Here is a 15,842-nt window from a genome sequence, read left to right as displayed (position 1 = left end):
CGGAGGTCACCGCTCAGGCCCTGCTGGGCCGATTTGAATAATTTTTTTTTCAAACACGCAGCTAGCACTTTGCTAGCTGCGTGTTTAACTCGATCACCGCCGATCCGCCGCTACCTGATGCGAAAGAGACCCCCCCCCCCCCCGGACCCCTGCTCAGCCTGGCCAATCAGTGCCAGGCAGCGCTGAGGGGTGGATCGGGAGTCCCTGTCACTCCGTTCGTCGCCATGGCGATGGGGGAAGCCCTAAAGGAAATCCCTGTTCAGAACGGGATTTCCGGATGGGACTTCACGGCGGCGGCGATCGGAGATGCTGGGGGGACGCCGCAGGGAGCAGCCAATCGTGTAGCTAGTGCTAGGCTAGCTACAGTACATGATCAAAAAAAAAAAATGGGCGGAAAAAAACCCTTGCGCGGCTGTACGGCCGTGGGAATCAGAACGCCCAGCAGGTTAAATATTGATTTTTAGCAGACTAACACAGCTACTCAATATTCCTTAGAGGTAGAAAAAAAACTGAAACAAATAATTCAAAGCACATCCTCCACCACCACCCTGATTTTTTCCATTTTTTTCCAAAAGCTATATTAACACTTATTAGGAACCTCCTAGTGTCAAAAACACCACTGGCTTGTGTCAGCACATATATAATGTACTTAGCCAGGTATAACGGAAGCAGGTAAGAGCCTGTAGTTATGTTTAATATACTCCTTGCAACTAATAGAGCTGACCTTGTCAAGATTGATTTTTTTTTTTCTCCCAGCATAAATCTAGTTTCATATCAAGTATGAAAATATCACACATAAAGATAAAAACTTTAGCTTGACTACATGGGAAGAACAGGGTTCATGTTCGTGAAAAGAATAATGCAGTCAAAGAGATGCTGCAGATCTGTTGAGCTTCTCTGCCACATAAAAGGCAGTAGAGAGCTTCTTGACTATTAGTTTTGGTATATAGGTACATAGCTTTTATATAACTGTAACATACATCTTCTTTCTTTTCTGAAAAATTTTAAAGGCCAACGTGAACGTTAAGATTGATGTAAGAGTACAGCCTGAAGAGCAAACTCTGGGTAATTTTATTTGTTTAATAGTTTTCTAGTATGGCTACCTGTCCATTTTATGCAGGCTGATCAGCATAGTAAGCATTTCCCTGAAATCTTCAGTATGTTTACTTTTATATTACTATAGATGCTGAGTGTCTTGTAGCTTTGCAGTTTTTATCAGTTAGAAGACATTACATATTCAGAATATAGGTCCGTACACACGCCGGACTGGAGGCAACGACGGGTCCGTCGTTGCCTCCCGCTGGGTGGGCGTTCCGACGACAGTCCGGCGTGTGTACGCACTGTCGGCGGACTGATCCGGAAACAGCCGTATCAGTCCCCCGACAGTGCGTACACACGCCGGACTGTCATTGGAACGCCCACCCAGCGGGAGGCAACGACGGACCCGCCGTTGCCTCCAGTCCGGCGTGTGTACGGACCTTTTATGTGACTGTTGTGACAAATTTTTAAACAGAACCAGAGACGAAGCACCCTCATGTATTTTACCTTATAAATCAGTGGGAACATGACAGTAAACACCTAATCTGCTCTTTGTTTCATTGTTCTCTGTTTAATCTGACTGTTATCACCTCTGATAAGAATCCCTGACTGAGCATTCAGTCTGGCTTTGCTATGGAATGATTATAGCTGAGTCTGTCTTCTCTGGTGTCTTTTCAAGCCCAAGCCTGCCCCCCTTGTGGCTCTGCTATAATGACTCGGCAATAATCATTCCCGGCAAAGCTAGACTGAATGCTCAGTCGGGGATTCTTATCACAGCTGATAACAGACCCTTTTAGCAGTGAGGATGAAACAGAGAGCAGGGTAGGTGTTTTCTCTAATGTTCCTAATGATGTATATGGTAAAATATGAGGGTGCTTCGTCTCTGGTTCACTTTGTCTTCAAGCTATTCTTAAGCTGTCACAATTTCAGTAAGAACCATCTACTACTGATAGGGTACAATGGACACCTGTCTCCATTTGAAAGCGCCCTTTTTTTATTTTTATTTAGACTTGTGTTGGACTTTTGCCCTTGTTTTAAGCTCACTCTAGCTGTACCACTGCAAGGTTCGGGACCCCTGTGCAGATTTGCCTTGCTAGAGAATGTGCTTAGGGTAGTGCCAGCTATAGGTAGCAGATACAGGACTATGGCAGAACTGTTATTATGTGCTCTATTGGAGATTGTGGAGAAACTCCTATCATGAATGAGTTCTGCCATTGTGTGTGGTACACATGATATTTTATGCAATAACTAGCAGTTAGTGCTCAGAAGAGGACAGTGACAGACATACAAGGCACCCCAGGTTGATGACCCTATGATTTGATTCTGCATAGAAATTCCTGACCTTGGGATTCAACCCACAAATGCTGTAGAAAATGTAACTATTAATGCCATGCTAAGCCAGACATGGCAAAAAAAGACAAACAAATCTGCATTTGTCATTTGATTGAGAAGGTGAATTACTAAGGCCATGGTAAGTTGTGATTTACCACTATCTGATCAGAATTCTAATCTCATTATTATATAAAAAAAGGTTTCCATGAGCCTATACATACATGTATACATAGAGTAATACAGCAACACATACCTGCATTAAATACATTTAATTTAGCTTTCATGTATATTTATTTGTGTTCTCCATGGTAAATCCTGCAACAGCCAATTAACAATGTAAGTCAAAGTCTATTTTTCAAACTTTTCTGGCTAGATTTGATAGAATAGAATAGCGGGTTCTTTAAACAAGGAAGGATACAGATGAATCTATTGAAAAATAGAAATGTGTTTAAATTGTGATTGTCATAGAAATTACATTTTGTTAAAGCAGGTATGTATTTTTTTTATCGCAATATTTTTGGCTCATTGTTTTTTGTTTTATTTTTTGTTTGCTTATTGGCCTGGTTGGCTATCTAGTTGCCCTTATAACTGGAGCAAAAGTGAGGGAGTTGCTCAGACCAATCAGTCTGTCTGATTGGTTGTTCTGGCTAACTGCTCCATCCTTTTTTTTTATTATTTAAACAATAAACCTTTATTGAAACTTATGAGATAATATACCGGTACACATTAATTGCAATAATATAAGAATAGGGTATTGAGATACAACCGCTCTATCTTTGCTCCTGTTTTCTATGCATCTGTTTAGATAAATGAGCCCCTTCTGTTTTAAGAAGTCAGAGCTGTACTTTGTCACTTTTATAGTTGGAAGACCTATAATGTAACTTAGTTAATCGAGTTCCTTTTAAACAATACCAGTTGCCTCTGTATTAAGGTGCGTACACACCTTTAACGGATGTCGCTCGCCAGGTTTCAGGACCTGATCCCCTTGGGTGACATCGCTGGACCAGGCTGCAGACACGCATCAGCTGTGTAGCTGACGATGTGCTGTGTTGCTATGCGGGGGGAAGAAGGTTGGGGAAGGGCGACGGAGATACCGATGAATGGTGCATGCGTGACATCACACAACCAGCTGGGTAGCGTCGCGAACAATAGAATCCACAGCGGGGTCACAAGCTGCCATACACAGGCCTGATTATCGGCTGAGGTGGTTGTTATCGTTCGGCCTCAGCCAACTTAAAGAGAAACTCCAACCTAGAATTGAACTTTATCCCAATCAGTAGCTGATACCCCCTTTACATGAGAAATATAATGCTTTTCACAAACAGACCATCAGGGGGTGCTGTATGACTGATTTTGTGCTGAAACCCCTCCCACAAGAAGCTCTGGGACCGTGGTACTTTTGGCAGTTTGTTACAATGTAACAAGGTTCACAGACAGGAAATAGCTGTTTACAGCTGTCTCTAACAACCAAAACAGCTAGGAGCAGCTACATAACCTGCCCACAGTAAAAATGTCACCATGTAATAAATGTCAGAATGTAAATCGGGGAGAGGAAAGATTTTACAATGAGCAAACACTGACTAAATCATTTATACATAATTATGGTAAAAAATGAAGCACTTTTTTTACTACATTATTTTCACTGGAGTTCCTCTTTAAGTTAGGCTTGTGTACAAGGCTTTAAAGAGACACTGAAGCGAAAAAAAAAATATGATATAATGAATTGGTTGTGTACTATGAATAATTACTAGAAGATTAGCAGCAAAGAAAAAATTCTCATTTTTATTTTCAGGTATATAGTGTTTTTTCTAACATTGCATCACTCTATAATATGTGCAGATTACACAACACTCAGCATTCAAAATGAGTCTTTCAGAGCAGTCTGTGAAGTAATGAACTCTCCTCTAGCAGAGGAAAAGTAAACAGTTAAATTACAGTTGAGATAATAAAAGTCAGATAACAGCCCTCTCCATGACTAAAGGTAGCCATACACTGGTCGATTTGCCATCAGATTCGACCAACAGACAGATCCCTATCTGATCGAATCTGATCAGAGAGGGATCGTATGGCTACCTTTACTGCAAACAGATTGTGAACCGATTTCAGCCTGAAACCGATCACAATCTGTTGTGGTGGTGCTACCGCCGCTCCCCCCGCCCGCATACATTACCTGCTCTGCTGGTGCGACTGCCCACGGTCACCGCTCTTCTTCTCCATCTCCGCTCTGGTCTGCTCTGGTCTCCGGCATGCTTCCCTTCTTCCTGTCTGGGGGAAGTTTAAACAGTAGAGCGCCCTCTACTGTTTAAACTTCCTGCCGGGACAGGAAGAAGGGAAGCATGCCGGAGACCAGAGCGGAGACGGAGAAGAGCGGAGACCCAGGAGTCGCGCCGGCGGAGCAGGTAATGTATGCAGCTCTATTGCGTCGGTCGTCGGGCACTCAAACGCCGCTAGCGATGCGCTCTTTACCCGCGGGCGATCGACGGTTATTTTCCGCACGGCGCAATCGACGGGATCGGACGGAATGGATCGAAATTCAGCGTGTAGCGTGAACGATTGGCAGCAGATTCGATCCCAGTGATCGAATCTGCTGTCGAAACGGGCGCAAATCGGGCCAGTGTATGGCCACCTTAAGTTAGTCAGAGAGCTTAATAGCTTTTTTGCATAGAGATAACAACTGGAGTTTCTCAACTCTTCCTGTACTGGAAACAATTAGACTGATGTATCTGATCTTAATAGTTTTTTTCTTAGCTGTACTACACATACAAATCATAATATCATCATTTTTTTTTTTCGCTTCAGTGTCTCTTTAAAGACAGGCTCAGCAGGACAGCCAGGCAATTGTTAAAAAGGAAATACATATAGCAGCCTCTCAGTTCAGGTGTGCTACAAACCAATGATAAGGAATAGTGGAGAGAGTCAGATGTTTAATGAGAGATTAGTTACAGCATGTTAGCGCCTGACTAAAATTTGCAGTGTATAGATATCCAGCTGCTTCTTATTTCATAAGTGCTATGTTCATTACTGAAATTAGCTTCTGGCTGGGAAAAGGCCTGTAAACAAAGACAACATGCTTGGCTAAATGTATGACATTATAACAAGTCTGATTGGGTGAATTCAGAAACAAGCTTTCTGAATGCTTAGAAAGGTAACATTGTCTATATCCTTTTACCTAGATGAATTACTCTCTGTTGGAGAAGCTACTTCATTTGACTTCATATTCATAAATATGGCTGATGAGCAGAACTGCAAGAAATGTTATGAAAAATGTCTGCGGCTCTTGAGGTGTGGAGGAATACTAGCCATAGATGGGGTATGTGCAAATGCCATTGCAGCATTGTTTGCAGTAGTATTGCCATCATTATTATATTGTACAGCAAGAAGTTCTATTGCAGTGTTCTCCCCAGGCTCTTTTAGCCGGGTGCTCCACCCGGCTAGATTTGGTGACCACCCGGCTGTCATCGGCTCACCTCCTCACCTCCTAATATGCTGTAAGCAGAGTTGCCCTGCATTTTCATCTCGTCCCACCCGGCTGCTTTTTCATGCCACCCGGCTACTATTTCATGCCACCCGGCTGGAAAAAAATTCTGGGGAGAACACTGTATTGTGTTTGCAAATATGAGCCTGTCCCAAGTGTGGACAAAATAAACAAGTGTACAGGATGAAAAAAGAATATGCATGTAAAAACAGTCCATATTCCCATTGATGCTGGCTTTTGAAATCAAAGGCAGAGTATACAAATTATATTTGTTTCCGTATTAAAAATGATAACAGAGTGTAATAGATAGCGGAGATACCGCCGCAGAGACAAGCGGCATGGCGGCTATCTCCGCGTATCATCCAGCGGCCTCTGCCGCACGGTTACATGCTGAGACTTTGCCTGGTCCTTCTATTGCTCACAGGTTAAGGGATATGCGCGCGCGAGCCGAGCGACAGGACCTTTTATGCATCTAGGAGGGGAGTCAGCTGACGCGCGGTCAGCTGATTCCAGCCAGAGATTCCAGCCAGCGTCCGGATTGGCTGAGTGACTGGGGCGGCGCTGTGGAGCATGATTGGGTATATATAGGACAGGCCTGTCAGTAGCTCCTCCTCTGCTGTTGCAAATGCTATCGTGTTAGTGCTCAGACCCTAGTCAGATCCCAAAGTGTGCTAGAACCGGCCGGAGCCGGGGACCCACACTTAGCCAGATTCTGTTGATAGCTTAAAGTACTAATTGCATTGTTTATTTGTTATGACTTTCTGCTTACTCTGACTATCCTCCTGTTTGTCGATTCTGTACCTCAGCCATCTGATTCACGTTGCCGACCCTGCTTGTTATTGACGCTGAATCAGGCTTCCGTTTCTGTACTGTACCTGTCCGCTCGTTGCCTACTCTGCCTGTCTGACCTCGCTACCCGCACCAGTGGGCCTAGCCACTGGTGAGGGAAATTACTGTCTGTATCATCTACTCCTAGGCTGCAGTACTGTCTGTATCATCCACACCTAGACTACAGTACTGTCTGTATTACCAACTCCTAGGCTGCAGTACTGTCTGTATCATCTACTCCTAGGCTGCAGTACTGTCTGTATTGCCTACACTTAGGCTGCAGTACCTTCTGTATCAACTACGCCTAGGCTGCAATACAGTGCGTATCACCTGTTCCACAGGGGATCATTAGTGCAGTACTAATTGTATTACTCCTCCTTGTGCTGTGCACCAAACACTACTAGGCTGCAGTACTACCTGAATCACCTGTTCCACAGGTGATCAGTTGTTCAGCTCAGGTTGTATTATCTTCTACTTGCGTTGGTGCTCCAAACACTCTCGCCTGCAGCACGGTCTGACTCACCTGCCCAATAGTGAGCACCGGCTGCAGTACTGTCTGGGTCACCCGCTCCTCGGGTAAACTCGCTCATCCTAATTACTGTTACACCAAACACTATCTCACATTGGTAGTCTTGTATCTGGCTATACTAGCATTATTGGTGATTCTGCAGATCACCACATAATCAGGTATAGCATCTGTATTATTGGTGATACTGCAGATCACCAATCATCATAAAATTTGTTAGCTGACACCAATCGTTACACAGAGCTAGAGAGGTGTTTGGGTCAAACACAACCTTCACAGGATGACCGTAAAATTGCATGTTAATTTGCCAACCACATTCTAAGGATCTTCTGAGCAGTTTTAAGATTACCAGAAAACTTTATTGCATGAGAAAACATATGCAATATAGAGAAAGAATGTCTGGGACAGCCCTATCGGCATAGTACAGAAATTACATACAAGTATCAGAATAGGCCAATCACAGAAAGAACACTGATTGTATAACCAAATGTGAAGTTATCACGTTTTCTCAATCAGCATGAGAAAAGTTTTATTCAAAACATCATGCGATGTGAAACGAAACAACAATAAAATATCTGCCTGATCTCTCCATCTAGGTTAATGTAAACCCAACTTTAAAGAGAAACTCCAACCAAGAATTGAACTTTTTCCCAATCAGTAGCTGATACCCCATTTTACATGAGAAAGACAATGATTTTCACAAACAGACCATCAGGGGGCGCTGTGTGACTGATTTTGTGCTGAAATCCCTCCCACAAGAACCTCTGAAGACCGCGGTACTCCTGGCAAACAGCCACAATGTAACAATGTTCAGAGACAGGAAACAGCTGTTAATAGCTGTCTAACAGCCAGAGCAGCTAGAAACAGCTAAATAACCTGCCCACAGTAACAATGTCTCCATGTAATAAATGTCAGAATGTGAATCTGGGAGAGGAAAGATTTTACAATGAGCAAACACTGACTAAATCATTTATACATAATTATGGTAAAAAATGAAGCACTTTTTTTACTACATTATTTTCACTGGAGTTCCTCTTTAAGTTCCAGGGGTAGGCTGTATATACTTAGACCACTCTTGCCAATCAAACAAAAATACAGGAAAGGTACCTGTTATATTATGGGCAAACTTCAGTTACTATGATTACATCAACTCTGTGTTCAAACTGAGAAATAGAAAGAGAGAAGGCTTTCCAACTAATCTGGACTTGTAGAGAAAAGAAAGAATACAAGGACACTGGTAGCCCGATCTGGTGTAATAATGTATTGTACTGAGAGTATAGGTAATTAGGTAGAATATTATACTCACAAGACTGGGTTGCTGATTAGTGAGATTATAGAGTGAGTCCCTTTGGTAAGGGTCACTATACACAAATGGAAGGTGACTGCAGGCACATACCGTATTTCGCGCCGTATAAGACGCTCCGGCATATAAGACGCACCCAGGTTTAGAGGGCAAAAATCAGGGAAAAAAATAATCGAAACCTGGACTGGATCGTCTATATATCAGGAGCATCTTGTACATGTCCTCCCCCAAATGGTGACCTCCTATGTTCCTCATGTGTCCTCCATGTGTCCTCCTGTATGCCCCATGTCTCCCCCTGTATGCCCCATGTCTCCTCCCTGTGTCCTCTGGTGTAACCCCCTTGTCCTTCCATGTCCTGGACTCCCCCCTGTGTCCTCCTGTCAGCCCCCTGTATCCTCCTGTCAGCCCCCTGTGTCCTCCTGTTAGCCCCCTGTGTCCTCCTGTTAGCCCCCTGTGTCCTCCTGTCAGCCCCCTGTGTCCTCCTGTTAGCACCCTGTATCTTCTTGTCTGCCCTGTGTCCTCCTGTTAGCCCCCTGTATCTTCTTGTCTGCCCTGTGTCCTCCTGTTAGCCCCCTGTGTCCTGTAAGCCCCCTGTGTCCTGTAAGCCCCCTGTCCTCCTGTCAGCCCCCGTGTCCCCGCTGTGCCTGGCTCGTGTCCCTGCCTGCGTCTCCTCCCTCCCCCTTGTGTCTCTGTGGCCCCCCCAGTGCAAACAGCGGCAGCAGCAGCTTACCTCCTCCATCTTGCCCGTGGCGATTGAAGACATCCGGCTTCTCCGTGCGGCTTCCTCTAGTGTCGGGCTTCTAATGACGCGTCATTGATGGCGCATCATTAGAAGCCCGGCATTAGAGGAAGCCGCACGGAGAAGCCGGATGTCTTCAATCGCTGCGGGCAAGATGGAGGAGGTAAGCTGCTGCTACTGCTCACATGGGGGGGGGGGCACAGAGACACAAGGGGGAGGGAGGAGATGCAAGCAGGGGGGAAGCCAGGCACAGCGGGGACAAAGGCAGGGAATCCCTGATGGCGGCGGGTCGGCGGTTTGTATCGGCGGGCGTTCGTAAGTCGGGGATTCCCTGCCTTTGCCGTATAAGACGCAGGGACTTTTTCTCCCCACTTTTTGGGGAGAAAAAGTGCGTCTTATACGGCGCCAAATACGGCATATGTATGTGTATATGTATGTATGTATGTATGTATGTATATGTATATGTATATGTATATATATATATATATATATATATATATATATATATATATATATATATATATATATATATATATATATATATATATATATATAGCTGCTTTGTCAGGTCAAGTATTGTGCCATTAATGTTTTCAGTATCAGCCCAGGCACTAAGGGTTTTTACTGGAGACATTAATGCCATGACACTTGACCTGCCATGACACTTGACCTGATGAAGCAGCTCATGCTGTGAAATGTATTGTCCTATGTGCATATTAACCATGCCATCTTAGGCCCAGTTCACATCTGTGTTTTTTCCCGCAACGTAAGCGGAATGTATACTGTACAAATGGAACGGATGTGAATGGATCCAATGTTAACCTATGGATCCATTCACATGCGTCCATTGGTACGGGTACGTTCCGGCCCCCAGATCCAAAAAATGCTGCAGGCCCTAATTTTCCGGACCATTCTGCCTAGCGGAACAGATCCGGAAAAAAATACTGCAGCATTGGGGGCAATGGGAAACGGAACGTTTCTTCACACTAGTGAAGAAACTGACTGTTCCACGGGGGATGGGGGGCATGGGCCGACGTGATCCTGAGCGACAGGAGGGTGCAGCTGCTGGGCGGGTGGGCTAGGGAAGCTTAATGCATACCTAATCTTGTGCAGCAGCCGGCGGTAGAGGCTTCCATCTTCTTCCGCGTCATGTGACTACATGACGAGTCATGTGACTAGTCACATGACGCGCTGTGTAATCACAGCAGAAGAGGAAGAAGCCTCTACTGCCGGCAGCTGCACAAGATTAGGTATTTATTTGCTGAGTGAAAACTGATCAGATCAATCATTGATCAGATCCGTTTTCACTATGTTAACGGGCCACGGACTGAGCCATCCGGATCCGGTGAAGTGGACACCGGATAAGTGGACATACAGTAACAAAATTAATTATGTGAACCCCTTGGAATTATATGGATTTATGCACAAATTGATCATAAAAAGCAATAGACAATAGTCACAGCAATAGACAATCACAGTCTGCTTAAACTAATACCACACCAATAATTAAATGTTTCCATGTTTTTATTAAACACACCATGTAAACATTCACAACACAGGTGGAAAAAGTATGCGAACCCCTAGACTGACATCTCCAAGAGCTAATTGGAGTGAGATGTCAGCCAGCTGGAGTCCAATAAATGAAATAAGATTGGAGGTGTTGGTTACAGCTGCCCTGCTTTTCCCAAGAAGCATTGCCTGATATGAATGATGCCTCACACAAAAGAGCTCTCAGAAGACCTACGATTAAGAATTGTTGGCTGGCATAAAGCTGGAAAGGGTTATAAAAGTATCCCCAAAAGTCTTGCAGTTCATCAGTCCATGGTAAGACAAATTGTCTATAAATGGAGAAAGTTCAGCACTGCTGCTACTTTCCCTAAGCGTGGCCGTCCTGTAAAGATGACTGCAAGAGCACAGCGCAGAATGCTCAGTGAGGTGAAGAAGAATCCTAGAGTGTCAGCTAAAGACTTACAAAAGTCTCTGGCATATGGTAACATCCATGTTAGCAAATCTACGATATGTAGACAAGACACTAAACAAGAATGGGGTTCATGGGAGGATACCGCAGAGGAAGCCACTGCTTTCCAAAAAAAACATTGCTGCACGTTAAAGTTTGCAAAAGAGCACCTGGATATTCCACAGCAGTACTGGCAAAATATTTTGTGGACAGATTAAACCAAAGTTGAGTTGTTTGGAAGAAACACACAACACTATGGGCCTGACTCACAAAGCGGTGCAAAGTGTTTTGCACGCCTGTGAAAAGCCCTTTATCACGCCTAAACTCAGTTTAGGCGTGATAAAATGAAACTCTTGCGAAATTCCCATTAAAGCCTATGGGCGCTGCGCGCGGAATTGCACGATTGCCAGCACAAAGCGGTGCTAACTCAGCGGTGCAAAGGTTATCACGCCTAAAGTCTTTTTGCCGTGATAACTGAGTTATCAACGCTTTGTGAATCAGGCCCACTGTGTGAAGAAAAAGAGGCACAGCACACCAACATCAAAACCTCATCCCAACTGTGAAGTATGGTGGTGGGGACATCATGGTTTGAGGGTGCTTGGCTGCGTCAGGGCCTGGGCAGATTGCTATCATCGAAGGAAAAATGAATTCCCAAGTTTATCAAGACATTTTGCAGGAGAACTTAACCTCCCTGGCAGTAAGCCCGTGCTGAGCACGGGCTATGCCGCCGGAAGGCACCGCTCAGGCCCCGCTGGGCCGATTTGCATAATTTTTTTTGATACACGCAGCTAGCACTTTTTACTAAATATCGCTTTTAATATTACTGTTATTTTAAGTTTTCTAATGCGTACATGATTGTAAGGCTATCTATTGTATTGTATATATTTATATATACTTTTCTCTATTTATAATATTCATGTATATGTGATTTTAAGGCTATTTATTATATTACAAATATATAAATTATTTTATTCAAGTTATTTGTAGAGAAAATAAATTATTTTATTCATGTTATTTGTAGAGAAGTATTTTAAGGATTAAATATATTATAGTTTATATGTGTTTAGAGTGTTTGTGCGGTGGGGATGGTTAGGTTTAGGCATTACCAGGGGGTCTAGGGGTTAGGGATAGGTACAGTATAATATACGCAACCAGGGGGTGCTTAGCTTTAGGCACCACCAGGGGGGTCTTAGGGTTAGGCACCACCAGGGGGGTCTTAGGCACCAACTGGGGGGTCTTAGGGTTAGGCACCACCAGGGGGGTCTTAGGGTTAGGTACCAACCAGGGGGGTTTTAGGGTTAGGCACCACCAGGGGGGTCTTAGGGTTAGGCACCACCAGGGGTCTAGGGGTTAGGGATAGGTACAGGGAGGGCTCTGTGTGAGAGTAAGGTTAGGTATAGTTACAGCACAATATATGTAATATATACAATTTATTAAATTATATATATTTAAACAAAGAGGGGTCTAGGGGTTAGGTATAGGGATAGGGAGAAATCTGTGTGAGCCTACAGTTTGTTAAAATTACAGTAAAATATCTGTAAAACCTACCATTGCATTGCTATGCTTAATACAAGTGTAAATATCGTTTTTGTTATAGACGCAATTTGATGTTTTTTCAGAATTCGTTTGTTGTTATAGACGGTATTTTGCCATTTCATTTCCGTTTATTTAACCTATTTAGCACTAAATTTTCGTTTACAACCTCTTAAACGAAAAATATGGTTTTGCATTAAAACTTACAATTTCAGCTATACCCCGCGCCCTTTTTACCAGGCGCCCTTTTTTGATAGACGCATATCTTTTATCTTTTTTTTTTTTTTTTTTTTTAGTATAATCTAGGCTTTCTTTAGGTAAATTTTTTCTCTCCCAAATCTATTGTATTTTGTCGTCATTTTATGGGGGAAAAATAGGTGTTAATGTAGAAAATGCCCATTCTTACATTTTTCACCCTTTCTAAATTTCACATGACATGCCCCAAAGTTATAAAACACATAGAAATGAATTATTTTGACCTCCCTGATTAAAATGATAGCCCATATAGCCCTGTTATCCCCAGCCTGCGCGTCAGTGGCGATCGAATGCATTCGCTAGGGCGACAGTTCAGGGGCCATAATGCTGTACAGATGCATCGCTAGGCAACGGCACAGCGTTACATCTGTAGAGCATTGGGGCCTGAAACTTTTGCCCTAGTGATCGCATCCAATCGCAACAGGTGGTCATCACCTGTACAGGTGGGCACCTCCCATTGAGCATCCAATATGATTTTGAAGGCTGTAGGTTTTTTATCAGGGTACCATCGATTATTGTTATATTTACTTAACTTTTTTTTTAAATGAGTTAAAATGCCTAATGTTTAAATGCTCACAGTTAATATTGAAAAAAATACATAGATATACATGAACAGAAGGAACCAGCATAGGGCTCTTGAGTTCCTATTCTTATCCAACATAGGGCTCCTGAGTTCCTATTCTAATCCTGGCCAGAATTCTATGCATTAAATAACCTCACTGTACACAAATTGCAATAAGCATCATAGATCTAGCCTCCCAGACAGGGCCGCAGATAGACCATGAGTGGGAGGACTGGTGTATGGGATTCTGGGGCCAGCCAGGGGGCTCCTACCATGAAGCACATGAAGGCACTTATCAGGCACTTAACTAGAGCTGCAAGTTCTGAGGGGGGTGTTCGCTGGTATAATGTCGATTCTGAATGTCATTCAATAGCAGCACTAGCTTTTGTCTGTCATGTACAACTTCCTGACACCCCCTGGAGTGCAGAGCTGTCTAGAAAGACTAAATCTTCTGGCAGTCAAGGAAAAAGAAGTTTATTTTACCTGTCCAGAAAACCTAACAACTTAGGGCTGGTTCACACGGGCGTCTGTTGAGCTTTTGCTTGGCATTGCGTTCAAACGCCAGCGTTTAAACGCCAGCGTTTAAAAGCTAGCTTTTGAAAGCTTTTGAAAAGCGTTCAAGGCTAGCAGTTCTGGTCTCTGCTATTGTTTCCTCGCGTTTACTGCCTCTGAAAGCAGCAAGTTGCTTTTGAGACTAGACGCAACGCTGGGATCTACTGCCAGGCTTTCATGAAAGCCTGCAAAAGCCAGCTCTAAACGCTCCCATTCACTTGCATGGGATGGCAGTAGATCCCAAAAAACGCTGCGTCTGAAACGCTGCGTTAAACGCCACAAAAACGCCCATCTGAACCAGCCCTAAGGGTGCGGAAAGAAACCACTCTCTGCACAATTGTTCTAATGACTATGTCTGCTTAGCCACTGATAAGAAATCATACAAAGGTTCGTAGACAGTCCCTAAGTGTGAGTCAGGGTCTTCTGTTGTGTACACTTCAGAGCCTTACCCCCAGCTCCAATCAGAGGCTGAGGCTCTACACAACACAACACCATTACACAGCACAACACCTGGGAGAACAGACAGCAAAGTGACTGGCTGGCTCTGCTTTCCCCCTGTCTTTGTCTACATGTGGGATTCTGTCTGTCACGTCTGCTGGTCAGTACTTATTTTACCACTTCACTGTCATCCTTGAAGAGCCTGTGCTGTATCATAGAATGATGTCTCTTATCCCCAGCCACCATATACTTCAAGAGCCCGTACTGTGATAGCTACCTCTAGTACAGACCCCCTTCAGGATCCTGCACAGACTTCAGCCCCTCGTCAAGCGCCTGTTCTTTGATTGCTAGAAAAGTACTAGCAGAGCCTCCCTTCAAGAATCTCTATTATATGGCTCTTATGTTGTTATAATATTCACCCCTTCTAGCTTATATCTTTAAAGTAAATTCTTGGTAACTGTAATAAACCATACTTTTGTCCAAAATGCTCTCAGACAGCAGTGCAAGATGCAGACAGCATCCTCTGTCATGCCCCCACCCCGGGGCTCTTTTTAGCTACAATTTGGTCTGGGCTAGGGGGTCTGGGCGTTTGAACTGGAAGTCATCTGTCATGCATGCGCAGTTCGGGATGTTTGCATAAAGCACATAAGCAGTTTGTACAGAACGCTGTGGCTACACACCCTGCAGCCTCTTGAGCATTATGCGCACACTCACAGCAGCTGACAGCAGTGCATGAGAGGCTGAACTGCGCAATGTGGGACAAAGACTTCTTACTTGGGTTGGGGCCTATTCCAGTCTAAATTAGCTGAACGGAGGACGCAGTCAACATCCAGCATTATGAACACAAGTATGGACATGCTTTTTTTTAAAGCATATCCGAGGTGAAATAAAAAGTTCAGCTTTACTTATCTGGGGATTCTTTCAGCCCCTAGAAGTCTATCAGTTCCAGCGCTGCAGTTCAGCCACCCTCCAAGGTGCTGCTGTCCTGTCCATAACATAGCCGACCCAAGCGCAGAATGCTCCCAGCCACAGGAGCGTAATTGCAATAGGACGCAGAAGCCAGCCTAGGTCAGCGACGTTACAGACAGGAGAGTTGTACCATGAAAGGCAGCCGAACTGCAGTGCTGGAACTGATAGACTTCTAGAGACTGGAAGAAGCCCCATGTAAGTAAAGCTTAACTTTTTTTTTTGTCTCGGATATCCTTTAAGGTAGGTGACTCACTGTAATGTGTATGTGCAGAGTGCTCCTGGCCATGGGAGGGTGATCAAGGAGGCACATCGCAGGTCAGCACATGCACAGTAGT

General features: G+C 44.1%; 1 protein-coding gene and 1 long non-coding RNA gene across 2 annotated transcripts in view; one reads left to right on the top strand and one right to left on the bottom strand.

The window, feature by feature from the left end:
* The window catches only part of LOC137534065 (uncharacterized), a 44,531-nt gene that overhangs the window by 24,055 nt on the left and 4,634 nt on the right, over positions 1–15,842 (bottom strand). The gene's annotated exons all lie outside the window — the stretch shown is intronic.
* Positions 1–15,842, top strand: part of COMTD1 (catechol-O-methyltransferase domain containing 1) — a 43,257-nt gene that overhangs the window by 25,195 nt on the left and 2,220 nt on the right. The window contains exons 5-6 of the mRNA XM_068255394.1: positions 1,011–1,065; positions 5,544–5,680. Of these exons, the coding sequence (XP_068111495.1) occupies positions 1,011–1,065; positions 5,544–5,680 (192 nt within the window). The remainder of the gene's footprint in view (positions 1–1,010; positions 1,066–5,543; positions 5,681–15,842) is intronic.

The sequence above is a fragment of the Hyperolius riggenbachi genome, chromosome 10 (assembly GCF_040937935.1).
Source record: "Hyperolius riggenbachi isolate aHypRig1 chromosome 10, aHypRig1.pri, whole genome shotgun sequence".
NCBI classification, from domain to species: Eukaryota; Metazoa; Chordata; class Amphibia; order Anura; family Hyperoliidae; genus Hyperolius; species Hyperolius riggenbachi.
This window is presented reverse-complemented; position numbering and strand designations above follow the sequence as displayed.